The 17,144-nt window shown below is 42.5% G+C and overlaps 1 protein-coding gene across 1 annotated transcript in view; it reads left to right on the top strand.

Annotated features, from left to right (window-relative positions):
• LOC135058095 (proteinase-activated receptor 1-like) overlaps positions 1–13,098 on the top strand; it is a 38,314-nt gene extending 25,216 nt beyond the window's left edge. Inside the window, exon 2 of the mRNA XM_063963714.1 lies at positions 8,586–13,098. Coding sequence (XP_063819784.1) covers positions 8,586–9,763 — 1,178 coding nt within the window. The 3' untranslated portion in view covers positions 9,764–13,098. The remainder of the gene's footprint in view (positions 1–8,585) is intronic.
• The last annotated feature ends 4,046 nt before the right edge of the window (positions 13,099–17,144 follow it).

The raw sequence follows: 17,144 nt of genomic DNA, 5'->3' as shown, positions 1-17,144 counted from the left end.
ACAAGTAGATCCACCTTGGGCCGTGTTTGCACAAACCAGTATAGCTGACAGGTTGGTCCCTGCAGCTTCAACCTCAGGAATAGGGTACACTATTAACCCATACATGCAGCTCCCATCTCATGGTATAGTTCCTACAGCTTCTACAAATCAACAAGCTGATAAACCAAGGGTAAATATATCATCAAATTCACAGGCTACACAGGATGATACAACAGATGATGACTCCATATACTTTACTTCACCATATGAAGAACAAATGGAGGGTTTCAGCTCAGAAGATATAGCTGAGTTAATTGGAGCAATGAAGGCTATTCTGTCCCTAGAGGATTTAGCTGAGCCAATAATTAAAACTAAAGCACCTGTTTTTAAACGTCCCAAACCAGTTAGGGTTGAGTTTCCAGGGTCAGAGGAACTGACAGAAATTATGGAGGAACCTTGGGCTACGCCCCATAGGAAATATAGAATTCCAAAAACATGGGATTCTTACTACCCTTTTCCAACTGGGGACTGTTTAAAAAGAGAAGTACCTCCTAAGGTAGATACGCACGTCATTCGACTAGTGCGAAAATCTGTTATACCTTTGCCATCTACGTCATTAAATGATGTCACAGACAGAAGAGTTGATAGTTTTTTGAAAAACATATTTTCTCTGTCAGGGGCAGTCATAAGGCCGGCTATGGCCTCAGCCTGGATGGCAAAAGCGCTAGTTGAATGGGATGAAGAACTGGAAAATGGGCTCTCAGCACCTACTAGGGAGCAGGAGTCCCATATAGCCCACATGAAACAGGCTGCGCTATTCCTAGAAGAAGAAGCAATGGATATGGGTACGATTGCTTCTAAAGCATCAGCCTTAACGGTAGCTGCTCGCAGAGCAATTTGGCTATGTACATGTTAAGCTGATTCAGAATCCAAAAAGGTTCTGGAAGCTTTGCCTTTTGTTGGGAACATTCTTTTTGGTAAGGAACTGACAGATATTCTGGAGTCAGAAGCTGAATCCAAGAAGGTCAGGTTTCCTGCCAGTTATAACCCTAAGCCTAAGGGCTCGGGATTTCGTCCATTTCGGTGGCAAGGTAAAATAAAAGGTAAAAATGAATCAAAGCAAACCCAGTACAATAAGTCTGGTAAAGCAAAGAAGCAATGGGCCACTAGAGGGCCAGCTTCCAAACCAGAACAGAAACCATCAGCCTGATGATGCGGGCCTCCACTTGGGGGACTCCAAGGCAGGGGGCCGTCTTCTTCAGTTTGCACACATATGGCAGCAGTCGACAACAGGCGCTTGGGTGCAAGAAGTGGTATCTCTGGGTTATGTTTTCCCTTTCAAGAAGCAGCCTCCTCAAAGGTTTTTTTGCACCAGGCCATCTCATATAGAGCCGAAGGCCAGAGCCCTTCAAGAAGCAGTTCAGAAATTGCTGCAGTCGAGGGTAATTATTCCAGCAGCCACGGCACAATGGGTGCAGGGTTTTTACTCCAACCTATTTTTTGTCCAGAAGCCAAATGGGTCATTTTGGCCCATCCTCAATCTCAAAATGTTAAACAAATACCTTTGAGTCCCAAGGTTCCACATGGGAGACGTTATGCTCCATAGTTTTGGCCATGGAAACGGGGATTACATGGTATCTCTGGATATACAGGATGCTTACCTGCATGTACCTATAGCATTGTCCCATCAGTGTTACCTCAGGTTCGCTATCCTCCAGCAACATTTTCAATTCCAGGCATTACCCTTTGGGTTAGCCACAGCCCCCAGAGTATTTACCAAGATCATGGTGGTTATGGCAGCTTATCTCCGCAAGCAGGGTATAAGGATTTTCCCATACCTCGACGATCTTTTAATACTGGCACAATCCCAGGAATTGCTCTTGAGCCATCTCCAGACAATAACGTGTCTACAGAAACACGGATTGCTCATAAATTGGGCAAAGTCGTCTGATTCCTTCACAATGGATGATTCACTTAGGGGCTGTATTGGATTCAAGTCTGCAGAAAATATTTTTACCTGTGGAAAAGATATCCAAGGTGCAGTTAATGACTCAGGGATTGTTGCACAGTCAAACAATATCAGTTCACATGGCAATGCGAGTGATGGGGTTGATGGTGTTAACTTTCGACATGGTGGAATATGCACAATTCCACTCAAGACCTTTGCAACATCTGATTCTGACCAGATGGAATGGAATACATCAGACAATAAAGAAACAAATGATGGTACTTCCAGTAAACGTAAAAAGGTAATTAGCCTGGTGGCTACAGACATCCCATCTAGACAACGGGAGACCCTTTTGGATATCAGATTGGGAGATCCTGACAACGGATGCCAGTCTTCAGGGCTGGGGAGCAGTGTCCGGAAAATTATGGTTCCAGGGACAATGGACCACAGAAGAAAGTTGCCTGCCAATAAACCTGTTGGAACTCCGGGCCATATACATGGCACTGATTCAGGCAAAGGAATGTCTTCAAGGAAAACCAGTCCAGATCCACTCGGACAATGCAACGGCAGTAGCGTACCTCAACCATCAGGGAGGAACTCGCAGCCAAAGAGCAATGAAGGAGGTAAGTAACATACTAAAGTGGGCAGAACTCCATCTTCCAGCATTATCCGCAGTGTTCGTTCCAGGTGTCCTAAACTGAGAAGCAGATTTTCTCAGTCGGCACACCATTCGAGCAACCGAATGGGCTCTACACCCGGAAGTATTTCAGACTCTAGTAGACAAGTGGGGGTTGCTAGAGATAGATCTCATGGCGTCCAGTCTGAACAACAAAATTCCGGCATACGGGTCAAGAACAAAAGACCCCAGAGCTATCTTTGTGGACGCACTGTCAGTGAAATGGGAATTTCATCTGGCTTATCTGTTTCCTCCAATCTCCCTGATACCCAGGGTGGTGAGGAAAATAAAGCAAGCGGTGCCGTGAGTCTAATAACTCCGGCTTGGCCCAGAAGGCATTGGTACATAGATCTACAGAGGATGTCGATGGATGCTCCAATTCTGCTCCCTCAACGTCCAGATCTACTAATGCAGGGTCCTTGTTATCACAGGCATCTGGATCGGCTGTCTTTGACGGCATGGCTGTTGAAACCTCTATCCTGAAGTCAAGAGGTTTTTCACAACAGGTAACTCAAACAATGCTCAGAGCAAGGAAACCCTCCTCTGCTCGCATTTATCACCGAATATGGGAAACCTATATTCATTGGTGCAGTGAAAGAATCTTTCAGAGTATCCAGAATCTTAGATTTCCTTCAGGAAGGAATGGATGAGGGTTTGAAAGTGGCTTCCTTGAGAGTTCAAGTTTCAGCAGTGACTGTATGGTTTCAAAAGAAAATTGCCACTTTACAGGATGTTTGTACTTTTTTCGAGGGAATGCTGCGCATTCAACCACCTTTTGTTCCTCCTGCAGTACCTTGGGATTTAAGTCTGGTTCTCAAAGCCCTTCAAGGGGCTCTGTTTGAACCACTTAAGAAAGTGGATCTTAAATGGTTGACAGCTAAAGTACTCTTTCTACTGACTATGACATCAGCTAGAAGAGTATCAGATTTAGGAGCACTGTCATGTGAATCTCCTTTTCTGATTTTTTATCCAGATAAAGCAGTTCTCAGAACTAGATCTGGTTATCTTCCTAAGGTGGTATCTAAGTTTCACCTTAACAAAGAAATTGTAGTCCCGGCTTTTCAGGTATCGGGAATTTCTGCGGGAGAAGCGTCGCTGGACGTACCAGTGCCATCAGAAAGACAGATTCTCTCTTCATTCTCTACGGATTTCACAAGAGAGGAGGGCCTGCTACTAAACAGACGCTAGCAGGATGGCTTCGAATGATGATTTCAGAAGCACACTCTCCAGCTGATCTCCCTGTTCCGGCTAATATCTCTGCTCACTCTACACGTAAGGTAGGTCCTTCATGGACAGCACAACATTGTGCTTCAGCAGAACAGATATGTAAGGCAGCCACATGGTCTTCCATTAACACTTTCATTAGACATTATGCCTTGGATACCTTTGCCTCTCATGACGCTGAATTCGGGCAAAAGATTCTCCCTGTCTAATCAGGAGCGTCCCCACCACTAAAAATTGCTTTGGGAAGTCCCAATGTTATCCTGTGGATAACCTGTGGACCCTGCCGGAGAAATATACGTTATGGTAAGAACTTACCGTTGATAACGGTATTTCTCCAATATCCACATGTTTCCACAGGGATCCCACCCTGACGCACCTGATTTGAGAATCTTTATACTCACTAACCTCTTCCCTCTTGCATGGAAGGGTGTGCATGTGTGTTCTTCTCGCCCGAATAGTAACTCCACAAATATGTCTCTAGGCGCTGATGTTATTTGGTAAATTAAATAACCAAGAAAATACCCCCAAAGAATTTTAATGAATATACAGCTGCAAACAGTGATAATATGCCTGTGTGCGCATATACAAGATCACCCCCTGTTGCTACAGGAGATACCAAACAAAATACACTAATTCACTTTGCGCTATTGTACATGGTTTACCGGCTGAAATGAGATAAGTGCAGACACATGTCTTTAAATAATGTTAGTTTTTTAATATATAATCAGTGCTGGTTATCTCACAGATTTAATATACCATTAAAACATGAACAGTACTCAATCAATTAACATCCTATTCTACTGCATACATGCCTCCTAATAATAAAACACATATGTGTAACAATTCTATAAACCGTAACTACTAATAGAGGTGGATCAATTATCTAAAATCATAACAGTGCACTGTTGGAAACTAACCACACGTTAACTTGCAGATGGTAAGACGTATAGGACTAGAATCTTGCATCCCTTAACCCCACACGGAGGTTAAATATTCTCCCGATGTAGGTTTTCACAAGTATAAGATGATGTTCATACGTTTGCTGCTGTATGGTAATATGAGCCAGTCTCAGTTATCACACCAATGTGTGAATGTGTGTGCTCAATCAAACCACCTGTGAGGATAATACCGGGCTCACCACAGTCCACTGATTCAGTGACTGGAACAGCTTCTCCCACGGCGGGTCAGTGATATGATGTGAAGGAATCGGCTAGGAGGCACCGGACGTCTCCGTCCTCCACAGTCTGATTGCCTCTGCGCCTTCCAATATCCGCCCAATGGAGTGCTGTCACTGACAAGTGGTGAGCTGGTGACCATGCAAGCGTGTCCTCAGTGGTGGTTTCCCCGTCACCGATATCCTCTGATGCGTTTTGCTCGGACTGGAGCTTTATCGCCTGAATAGGGTTCTACATAATGCTCCTGCCTAAATGCTTTGGAAACAACTGATTTGACTGTGTCGGTGGGCGGGATTATATGGACGAGCCAGTTGCATCCTGGGAGGCCAGAAAGCTTGTGATCGTTTGGTGCCAATCCGCTGTCGCTCCATCATATCCCAATGTTATCCTGTGGAAACCTGTGAACATAGGAGAAATACCGTTATCAACGGTAAGTTCTTACCATAATGTATATTTTTCACAGACATTGCAACCCCACCTCTGCGGCTACTGAGCTTGCAGGTGGGTGGTTAGGTGCCATCCTCAGCTCCTCATAACCAAGTCCTTACTTATATGGAGGCGCAGCAGCCAGCTGCTACATATGTAACAATGGGGTCAATTCTATTCAGCGACAATTGAATAGCGCCAGCAGTTATTTCCCGGCACTATTCAATACAGCGCCAAGTGACACCAATTGTTGGGAATTCTTCTCTCACCCCCGGGGGACAAGAGAAGAAACCCAACAAAAGTGCTGCCGCGCGGCTGGTGCGAGGCTGATTCTGTCGGGAATCAGCATCGCGCCGGGGAGTTAAGTCGGAGAATGCCCGTTCTCCCGACAAAACAACCTGTTAAGTCGGCGAGAACGGGCATTCACCGACTTAACATGAGCTGAATTGAATAGCGACGGGAGCTAACTCCCGGCGCTATTCAACTGTCGCTTAATAGAATTGACCCCATTGTTCTGCTTCTTCATGTCAGTGAGCGGCCTTATGTGTAGAATCGACACAGGATCATTAAAAACACTGGGTGACATTATGAAACTAGTGTTCTAGGTGCCTCCTGTCCTTTGGTGCAATAGTTAACTGCCTAAGTTTGCCTAATGTATTCCTGGCCCATGGGTATGCTAGCACTCATGTTTGATTTATTTCCTAGATTATAAAATCATGCCCCCAGTGGACAGACCAGGCCAACATGCTTTTTTCAAGGGCTGTTTTCCTGTTATAGAAGAGCCTGAGTCACTGGCTTGTGTTTGCCTGAAAGGCAAAAAGTTGCCAGCTCTTCCCCTGGGCACTTCTGCCAGATAAGACTTCAGTCCTCCACAAAATCTGCTCTTTTGGTTTACTAAAACCTCTAGAACAAAGCACGTCTGATTATTATTATTACTACTACGACGACGACGACTACTACTACTATTATTTTTTTTTATTATTATAATTTTTTTTAAACAAATTTTATTGGATTTTTTCTCTACTATTATTTTTATTATATTTTATTTGTAAGGTGCTACAAGTTATCTGCACTGACACACATAAGGGGTGAACAGCAAACACAAATAACAGTGTTAAACAATGCACAGACAACAACAAATTCTCGTATATACTGTAATTTCACAATAGAAAATTATACAAAGACATGTCAACAACAAATTGACACTGTATAAACATAGAATTGCAGATCTATCTATTGCCTCACACTGAGATCTTTGTAGGTCATGGTAAGGAGTTTGAACTTTGTTCTGTAGGAAAGTGAGCCAGCATAACAATTGGCAGAGAGGGTCATCTAAGGTAGAGTGGCGAAAGAAGAAAATGAGGAGGGCAGCGGTGTGTATGATGGATTAAGTTGAAACTTGAGAAAGCCAGAGAGATGAGTGGCATCAAGGTGAGAGATAATGAGAAGGTAAATGAGAGTTGTATATAGTGAGAAAGGGCTGGATCCTGGAGATGTTGTGAAGGTGGGATCGGCAGGAATGGGAAAGGGACTCGATATGGGAAGTGTAGGGCACGGCAGAGTGTATTGCCTTTAACGGGTAAGAAGAAGAGTTCATGGGAGAAGACTTGGGAGACGGGGGAAAGGCAATGATTTCAGTTTTAGATAAAGTGCTATCAGATCCAATGGAGGGGGGAGGGTTATCTTATCCCAGGTTTCAAACGTTTTTTGCAACTACTGTAGGCTACTGTTTCCTTAAAAAAAAAATTCTGGACAGATTGAAGTGTTATTTTCTTTTTTTACATTTGTGGTTGCACATTTTTATTGTCAGTTACATTGATTTAATCACATAAATTATGGAGCTTGGCTTGAAATAATCATGTAAAACACAGGCTACAGGAAATTCTAAAGCTCAGAATTCTTTACAAGGCTATCTACTGGTACTAGCTCAGACCTGCCTTATATGGTACTCGGAATTATCAGATTTTATCCTGAAAGAGAATATTGTAGCAGCACTTCCTTGTCATTAACTACTTCATTCCAGGAACTTTGACGGTACTGGTTATCTGCAAAATATGAATATTTTGCAGAATTACAACACAATACAGTAGAAACCGGGCGCTTTCAACACACATGGAGGTATTCAATCAGAAATGCTGTTTCTGCAGAATCCACTGGGAAAGTAAAATACACCACCACATACCACTACTGCTTGGCTGTGGAAATACAAATAATGACTTTGTAACTTAAAGGGCTGGTAATATAAATAAACCTAAAAGTGCCATATAATGTACATGAAAAGCTGCCATACTTCATAGTTGCCTAGTCTCTTGCAATATCCAGGAGACTCCTGAATTAGGATACAGCCCTCTACGTGGCAGGAGACACACCATGGCACAAATTGCGTCATCCAGCCAACCTATACATTGGTCCGACCACTTCATAATATGTATGGCCACACTCACTTTTCACACCTTTTTTCCAGAAGGACAGGTAAGTAGACAATTAAATACAACAGGGCTCAGTAGTAACAGTGCATTTAGGTGCAACATTTTCAGTATAACACAGCTACCAATCAAACTCTTGCTTTCATTGTCTAGCTTACATTACACAGATAAGAGCTACTGTGAGAGCTGTCATGCAACCATGGAACTTTATGTAGTTACTTCTTATTAACTTGCGGTATCCAATTTACCATGGCTATTTGATACCCGGGGGCTATACAGTTTGCCCCGAAAGCCGACAGTTTTATCCGTGAATTTTTTTCACCTTCTTTTTTATCAAAGAATCCATGATAGTGCCCCATCAGCCCTGTTTTGTCGTGAAAACACATAGATCCAGGAACTTATACTTGATCCAACGTGTTTTCAAGCGAAAATAGATATTTATTCGGCTGAAAAAAAGAGGATTAATTGCATAGGGCGAAAAATAAAATTGGCTGAAATAATGTATGAAAAATTGTATGAAAAATTGTCACAGTCTGTGACATGGCAGTTAGGAGCTGATTGGCTGGTACTTTATCACCGTGAAATTATCACTTTTCTAAGCTTAGTACATCCTGCTATGAAGGTTTGTCTGTTTTATTGAGTGTTCTAGTCTGAAACATGGCAGATGGAGAATTGCATAATTTTTGTGTTGTTGTTGCTAGTCTATATTTATTTGTTTATTTTTATTTCAGATGATGACGAAGGAAATCTGACCTTAAGAACGTTCTACAGTATTCCCTCTGATGATGATTTTGAATATTTTCCAGAGGACGCAATAGATGGCTCAGGAGAAGCATCTGGTCTGGAGCCTGCTTTGCCACGCAGTCGCAGCGTAAAGCTTGAAACCCCCAAAAATATCACAAAGGATGCTCAAGTGTATCTCACTAGTCAGTGGTTGACTAAGTTTGTACCATCAGTGTACACCCTGGTGTTCCTTCTTGCTCTGCCTCTGAATATTATGGCAATCATCATATTCCTGTGTAAGATGAAAGTCAGGAAGCCAGCGGTGGTGTACATGCTGAACCTGGCAGCTGCCGACGTGCTCTTTGTTATGGGGCTGCCTTTCAATGCTGCATATCGATTCTCCGGGAACAACTGGCTGTTTGGACCTGGAATGTGCCGATTTGTCACTGCTGCCTTTTACTGCAACATGTACTGCTCCATCCTGCTTATGACCAGCATCAGTGTGGACAGGTTCCTGGCTGTGGTTTTTCCAATGCATTCTCTTTCCTGGCGCACCATGAGCCGAGCCTGGCTGGTCTGTCTTTCCGTCTGGATAATATCCATAGCCAGCACCGTGCCGCTTCTAATGAGTGAGCAAACTCAATACGTTACCTCACTAGACATCACCACCTGCCATGATGTGCTGGACCTAAAAGACCTCCAGACGTTCTACCTTTATTATTTCTCCACTTTCATCTCGGCCTTCTTTCTCTTGCCGCTTATCATTACCAGTGTCTCTTACATTGGTATCATCCACAGCCTCAGCAGTTCTAGCATGGAGAACTCCTGTAAGAAGACTCGAGCCTTGTTCTTAGCTGTTGTTGTGCTTTGTGTTTTTATCTTGTGTTTCGGGCCAACAAATGTCATCTTTCTAATTCATTATCTTTATTTTGATCATGGAAACAATGAGTCTCTGTATTTCGCCTACATCCTATGTGCCTGTATAAGCAGCATTAGTTGCTGCCTGGATCCTCTTATCTATTACTATGCGTCCTCACAGTGTCAGCGCTACCTCTATAGTTTACTGTGCAATAAGAAAGTGGATGAACCCGTAAGCAGTAGCGGCCACTTAATGAGCTCAGCTAGTAAAAATGAGACTGGTATCACAGTGGCAAAGAGCAGCATCTACCGGAAGCTATTGACATAAATATTACCTATATGATTATTCTACTTACTGCACCTTCTTGTATAGGATAGCGTAGCCTTCTTTGTGTTCGGCTTGGGCTCTCCGTATCAGAGCAATGGTTTTCAGCAGAATTGAAGTTTAAATTATATAGTACCAACTAAGAAATGTCTAGGACAAAGAGTATTTATTTAAAACATAGCTACAAATCATTCACCTTCACAATATGTAGCGGTTCTGTTATTATATGAAATTGATCTGTGGTGATCTGCATTAGAACAAAGCTTGATAAATGTACTCGTTATCTTCACAGTTATTTATTCTTCAGAAAATATTCTATAGAGTCCTAAATAGAGTAATCCCAGGTCTTGTAAAAGTAACCTGTGACACTGCATTAAGGGAATTTGTACAGTAACTGGTGTTCTGCTCAGCCCCGAAAGCTTTAGCTACAGTATAGGGCATCAAGTGTATGAGGTGATCCTTTAAAGCAGGGATGGGGAACCTTCGGCCCTCCAGCTGTTGTTGAACTACACATCCCAGCATGCCCTGCAACAGTTTTTGCATGGCCAAATAGCAAAATTGTTGCAAGGCATGCTGGTATGTGTAGTTCAACAACAGCTGGAGGGCTGAAGGTTCCCCATCCCTGCTTTAAAGTATATTCCAATAAGGAAAATGCCATTTGAGACGTTACCAAGGTTACTAAAACTATTGCTGAGCATTGTACAGCTGATGTGCACTTTACTCTGAGGAAATGTTGAACAGAAGTTTAAGGAGAACACAAAACTGATTGATTAGTGATCTCCACTTGTATTGCTAGGAGTTATTAAATCATTTAGATGTTAATTTGATGTAAAATATAGATTTTAATTCACCAAACTTTTGATTATCTTTACTATTTTATTACAATGTTAGACCGTTTATATTATGAATAGTGTGTTACTACTGCAGTCCATAGCAAAAAGGCCAGATTAGCTGGTGACTTAAAGCTTTCAATAAATACTAAAAATAACAGCGATACATAAACATAGTTAAAAATTGTACTGGGCTAAGGTAACACAACCTTCTGTGACATACATCTCGGCAGTTGTCGCACCACTAGGGCGAACCATGGGATGTGTAATGTGTTTTGCCAACGCAGTAACCCCTGTAAAGTTTCTGTACACGTCTCACAGCTAATTGCGGTTTCTGATAGCGGAGCAAGAAAAATAAAGCTAAGTCTACTGTATATATTACTGTGTGGTTCCTGATCAGAGAATTACTTTTTGTACATAAAAATGTCACTGTGTGTTAAGTATCTTTATGGGCTACTTTTAAATGTATGCTTTTACTGCATATAAAACTGTTTACTTGTTCCTTGCTTCATATTGCCCCTCACATATTCCTTGTAAATTTCCGTGACAGTGTTATATCTGTGAATATGCAAAAGACAATTCATTATGTATACAAATGTGTGTTGTACATTTTATAGTTCCTTTTTTAAATATGATGGTGTTATTATACTGTGTAAAGTTAGGTATGTGAAATTGGAGCAGAAAATAGGTGGCGGTGGCAGAAAAACCTGTTTTCAGTTGAGAAATGTGAGTAAAAGATAAAACCTTTGAGATCCTCATCCATCTATAACAATTATACAAATGGAGGTTTTTATAAATATAACTGTTACGTATAGGCTACACTCCCAGTGTGTGCCATTAATTTCCATGAGAGATACCATCCCCCAATGTCCTGACTGAGGCCATATAGTGCCAATTCAAACTGTTCTTCCAGCCATTCAGAACTTTTGTCCATTCATTGCCACTCTACGCAGCTGAACAGTAGGGAACAAGTGCTGTAATGCAAGTTCTGTTAAGGAGACGGAAGGGAGATTGAGCGTGATCTAGCACATGGTATGACACGGCTATGCCCTTTGTTCGGTGGTGGTGTTTCCGTCTCCCCATTTTCAGCCATAGCTGTGGAGAGGATTGAGATACTATATACATTATAATCTACTCATATCTACAGCACACACTTGACTCATATACTGTGTACAATGTCTGAAGTCTCTTAGAGATTATCACAATTCATGTCTCACCTAATTCCATAATCAATAATAGTTTACTTGCTTGTGATTCTCGTAGAACGGAATTATGACTTGTGACTTAATGGCATTTATTGTCTTAATTTCTTAATCAGGTAGGTTAGAATATTGTGCAATTCCTATATGTAGGTCTATGTACGTATGTTCCAGTTTGGAACCACCATGTACGGTCTTTTCACTGTTGTGACAGATCCATATGTTTAAAGATGAGAACACAGAGAAACAACCAAGCTGGTCATATGGTATCTTCTACAGACTGAGAACGGTTTTATATACGGTTCACAGACTGTGCCTGACAGTTGTTTGAACCACCTTCTTGAGGTTTTCCTCAAGAGCCTGTTAAAAGAGTTGTTCTTCTGGTGTTTTTCACATTTTTTTCTTTATCACCCGAATCCAACTAGGACCCGCAAAAAACATCCCTTTTTCGTGCAAAAATACAAAGGTCCAGCGAAAAGCCACAAACCAATGTATTTGTGCGGCACTTACCGTGGGTCTAGGGGGCACTTATTGCAGATTATGCTTTGGGTGCCTCCGCCTTACCGGGGCTAATTGGATAGCCCTCTGCAAGTCAATTAGCCGAAGTAAATTGCCGCGACTAATTGGTTACCCCCATAAATTAGGAATCACTGTTGTGTTATCAGGCAGAACACACCAATATTTATGAGCAATTCATATCAGAATACTTTGAATTCTGCTAAACAATAATTGTACAGAACAAGCAGAGTAAACATCACTTGTTCACCTAATGTTCATTTTACATTAATTAAGTACTGGTAATCTTGACAAATAGAACAAGATATTGATGTTATTTGTTGTCACAATCAGACCTGTCAGCCGTTGTACTTTTGCTAATCTAGGTATAATATGTTATTCACTTTATTTTATCCATAAATCAACACCTTTTTTGAGTAAAGTCAGTCGTCTAACTCAAGCGTTTACTCTTAGCACTGTCTTCAGTATTATAAATGTTCTATGTTTGCACATACTGTAGCTATTGTATGTAAATATTTATTTTCAGGCATTGGCCTAAATGCCATAGCCTGCGAGCTGCCAGGGGTGCAGGACTTTGTGCGAGTCTGCACATATTTTTAAAGTGGCAGTCATTTACAAATGCCTTGTAGATTGCCTCTACAAATATGGGCACACTGGCACAAAGCAGCTCCGGCAGCTCGCAGGCTATAGCATTTAGCTCATTGTATTGTATGTTTGTGTAATAAATACTTCTGACGTAAATTGTTTATCATTCCATTGTAAATGTAAATAAAAGTGTTCATTATCTGAAAAAGTGCCTCTGAATAGTTTGTTTTTTGTTATTATAACAGGGGGAAAAAAATTCACATAATTTTAATATTGGTGGTCATTCAGAGTTGTTCGCTCGTTGCCGTTTTTCGCAACGCAGCGATTAGGTGGAAAATGCGCATGTGCATGGTACGCAGCGCGCATGCGCTAAGTAATTTAACACAAAACTTTGTAGATAGTGTGATTGACAGGAAGTGGGTGTTTCTTGGGCGGAAACTGGGCGTTTTCAGGGAGTGTGCTAAAAAACGCAGGCGTGCCAGGTAAAAACGCAGGAGTGGCTGGAGAAACGGGGGAGTGGCTGGCCGAACGCAGGGTGTGTTTGTGACGTCAAAGCAGGAACTAAACGGACTGAGGTGACCGCAATCTAGGAGTAGATCTGGAGCTACTCAGAAACTGCAAATAATTATTTAGTAGTCTGCTAACCTTTCGTTCGCTATTCTGCTAAGCTAAGATACACTCCCAGAGGGCCGCGGCCTAGCGTGTGCAATGCTGCTAAAAGCTAACTCGGAATGAGGGCCATTATACCAATACATTTGTCATAGGGAAGTTAGTTGTAGGTACATACATACAATGGATATATAATTAAGTAAGTTACATTATGGATGCTGAGCATCATGGGCGTAAATAGAATTTTGTGGGCCCTATAGCAATAATTTGATGTGGCCCCCAAAGCTTATCCACAGCACTCCGCCGGAGTGGGCATGCCTAGTGCTGTCCAGGAGGCCTGCTTACTGACACCTATCATCTTAATGCTGTAACACTACGGAGGTGGGGTCATTAGGACTGAGTAATAAATACTGGTGGCACACTGACTGTGTGTGGGCTGATAAAGCCTAAAATTTATCTTACTAAAAACCCTCTAAAAGGTTAAAGAACACAGTACGCAATTGACGTATGGAATACCGTAAGAGTACGCACGTTGCGTACCAAACGCTTAGCCGTGGTCGAGACGCACGAGCGGCACGTTCGCTCACGGCTTAAGAGCGTACGGGCAAGCACGCTATAGGCTGCCGACTAACGTAATGGTACGCTATCAGCATAGCGGACGCTTGAGACCACGAGGAGATCACCAGCGGCGCTGACGCTCACAGTGTTAAACCTTTATAACTATACCATACACAATATACTTATACTGTAAACCCTTGTTTAGTGATAAGGTGTAAATGCAACACAGTGTAACCTTGTTAGTTTAAAAGCTGTATGAGCGTATGTGACGCTCGGAGACCACTCTAGCAATATAATAATCAATCAAATACCGGTCTAAGGTTCTAACGCCTTTAGTGAGAGAATGAACGTTCAAAAAGTATAATACAGTACAAGTTATACACTACCAGAATAACATAGAATATCTAACCAAGAAACTACACATAAAATACAATAAAGATACAATTACTTTTAAAGGGGGAAGGAGAGAGAGAGAGAAAAAGTGAGAGAGAACGAGAGAGAATGGCTTATAACAATAAAGAAAATATGATTGCAGAGAAACTTACGCACAAAGGGAAACAATCGCATGCGCCTTCTGGATATCCAGCTCCCGATTATCAGTGATGAGAACCGTTGAAGAGAATAGAGAGCTGGCCCAGATCGGCTTGTCCTTTTATACACTACACACAATACAGTACAATGGTCCCTATATTCTTATTGTTCATTGGACACAGGAATTCGTCTTCGCATTATAACAAAAGGTCATAGGTTGATTCATACAGGTGGGCTGTGACTATTCCTAACTGCTCAGGTGGGTGGGAAACTGGGTTTCCCGCCGCATGGGTAATAAAGTGCAAATACAGTAAATGTTCATAAACTTCTTATGTCCATAACTATTCGCACGAGCGATTAATCCGCTTCAAACCAACACCGGAATATTGCTAATTAAATACTCTTCCGATGGATACTTAACACCACTGTATAACCCCTGTCTGACCCTTCGTATCAAACAAAGAGGGATCTCTTTGTATATGAACATGCTACATTAACTAAACTTTCAGATTCTATCAAAGGGACCATGATCTACAAAATACATTATATGGTTAAAATATGTTACGATTAAGTCGCCCGCTAGATGAACATAAACTCTACCGTAAATGCGCATACCGTGCGCCTGCGGGTGCACGCAACAGCGAGTATGCGCACGCACGGGAGAGCTCATGCACGCGCAGCAGGCACTCGCATGAGGTGCATATATGGCAGTGTGTAGCGTGATATTTTTCTGACTTTGACAGGGCGGAGAGTACAGTTATTAGGATTGGATAATGGAATAGGGTGGCACACTGGGGTGTAGTTACTAAACCTGCATAACTTAGTAGTTAATGGGTATGGGCGACACGCTGGGGGTAGTGTGAGGTGGCGTTAATAGGACAGGGATAATGGATATGGGAGGCACACTGGTGGGATGTGAGAGGCACCTATTTTACTTGGTATACCAAAACTTTCATTCACAATCAAGTAATTGCATTCTGCTGATCAATTGAAAATCAATCTTTGAACTCTTTCTATTCCTCTGGGTGAGATCTCTGATAAATGAAGACAATTTATAAATTGGGAGCATTCGCAGCAATTGGCACTGATGCTGATGTACAATGGGGTCAGCGGAGGCAAACCACCTAAGCCTCTGGGACCCCATAGCAACAGCACCCTGTGCACCCACTGTAGTTAAACCCTTGCTAAACATCCCTCCCAACTGCCTCTCTATTGGACCCAAGTCAGGTCCATACTTGGGCATCTTTCTTCTGGCACATGTTCTGACAGTTGTCACTTAGGTTCCAGGGCAAATGAAATGAATACCAGGCACCAGATAATGGGAACTGTAAAAAGCTTTTTTGCTAAATCAAATTGATAACTGTTAAACCAATCAAATCCAATTGATTCCAGGAAATTAAAACTGTTTGGCACTGCATGCAAAGCTAATGTTACTGTTAACCTACGTGTAAAAAGAACAACAATGATGCGCTGTGTGGAGGAAACAACTATATGAACAAAAGTGCTCTAATACTGGATGTATAAACATGTATTGTCAACATCCATGCAGGATTTATCCAAAAGTACTCAAAAGTTTGGATATATATCCAAAGTGTATAAAGACCAGGGGCGGGGTGTACTAAAGGTATAATGGGGGCAAACCCTCAAAAATGTCTGGTTTCGGAGTTTGGACGCATTTTCCATATGTACTAAGCACTGTAAAGCAATGCATTACGGGGCTTGGATGCAATGGGTAACCCTATAGCAGCCTATCGGCTTCAGTCTGCATTTTCTCCTGGCCCACCTCACACTGCGAATGCGCAGAGGGACTCTTGTGGCTGAAACCTGGAAGTCCCGTCATTGCAAAGGGCGGCTCTTATCGGAAGAGCTGTCCTTTGCAATACTAAGCATAAATACGTGCAGTAAGTGGCGGAGGACTGAAGCTTTGCCTAGGATGCCAAGAAACCAATGGCCCTGTATTTGAGGGAGATAGAGGGAATGAGTAAGAAGCAGTGCCTCTCCGAAAATCTATCCCTTTATTATCCCTCATTGTGACCGGGCATCCAACTGTTGCCTAAGCTGGATTAATGTACATTTTTCTCTGACGTCCTAGTGGATGCTGGGAACTCCGTAAGGACCATGGGGAATAGCGGCTCCGCAGGAGACAGGGCACATCTAAAGAAAGCTTTAGGATCACCTGGTGTGCACTGGCTCCTCCCCCTATGACCCTCCTCCAAGCCTCAGTTAGATTTTCTGTGCCCGACGAGAAGGGTGCACACTAGGGGCTCTCCTGAGCTCTTTGTGAAAGTTTTAGTTTAGGTTTATTATTTTCAGTGAGACCTGCTGGCAACAGGCTCACTGCATCGAGGGACTAAGGGGAGAAGAAGCGAACTCACCTGCGTGCAGAGTGGATTGGGCTTCTTAGGCTACTGGACATTAGCTCCAGAGGGACGATCACAGGTTCAGCCTGGATGGGTCACCGGAGCCGCGCCGCCGGCCCCCTTACAGAGCCAGAAGAGCGAAGAGGTCCGGAAAAATCGGCGGCAGAAGACTTTCCTGTCTTCAGATAAAGGTAGG

This window comes from Pseudophryne corroboree, chromosome 1 (assembly GCF_028390025.1).
Source record: "Pseudophryne corroboree isolate aPseCor3 chromosome 1, aPseCor3.hap2, whole genome shotgun sequence".
Lineage (NCBI taxonomy): Eukaryota > Metazoa > Chordata > Amphibia > Anura > Myobatrachidae > Pseudophryne > Pseudophryne corroboree.
Note: the sequence above shows the minus strand (reverse complement) of the source record. Positions and strands in the feature narration are given on the sequence as shown.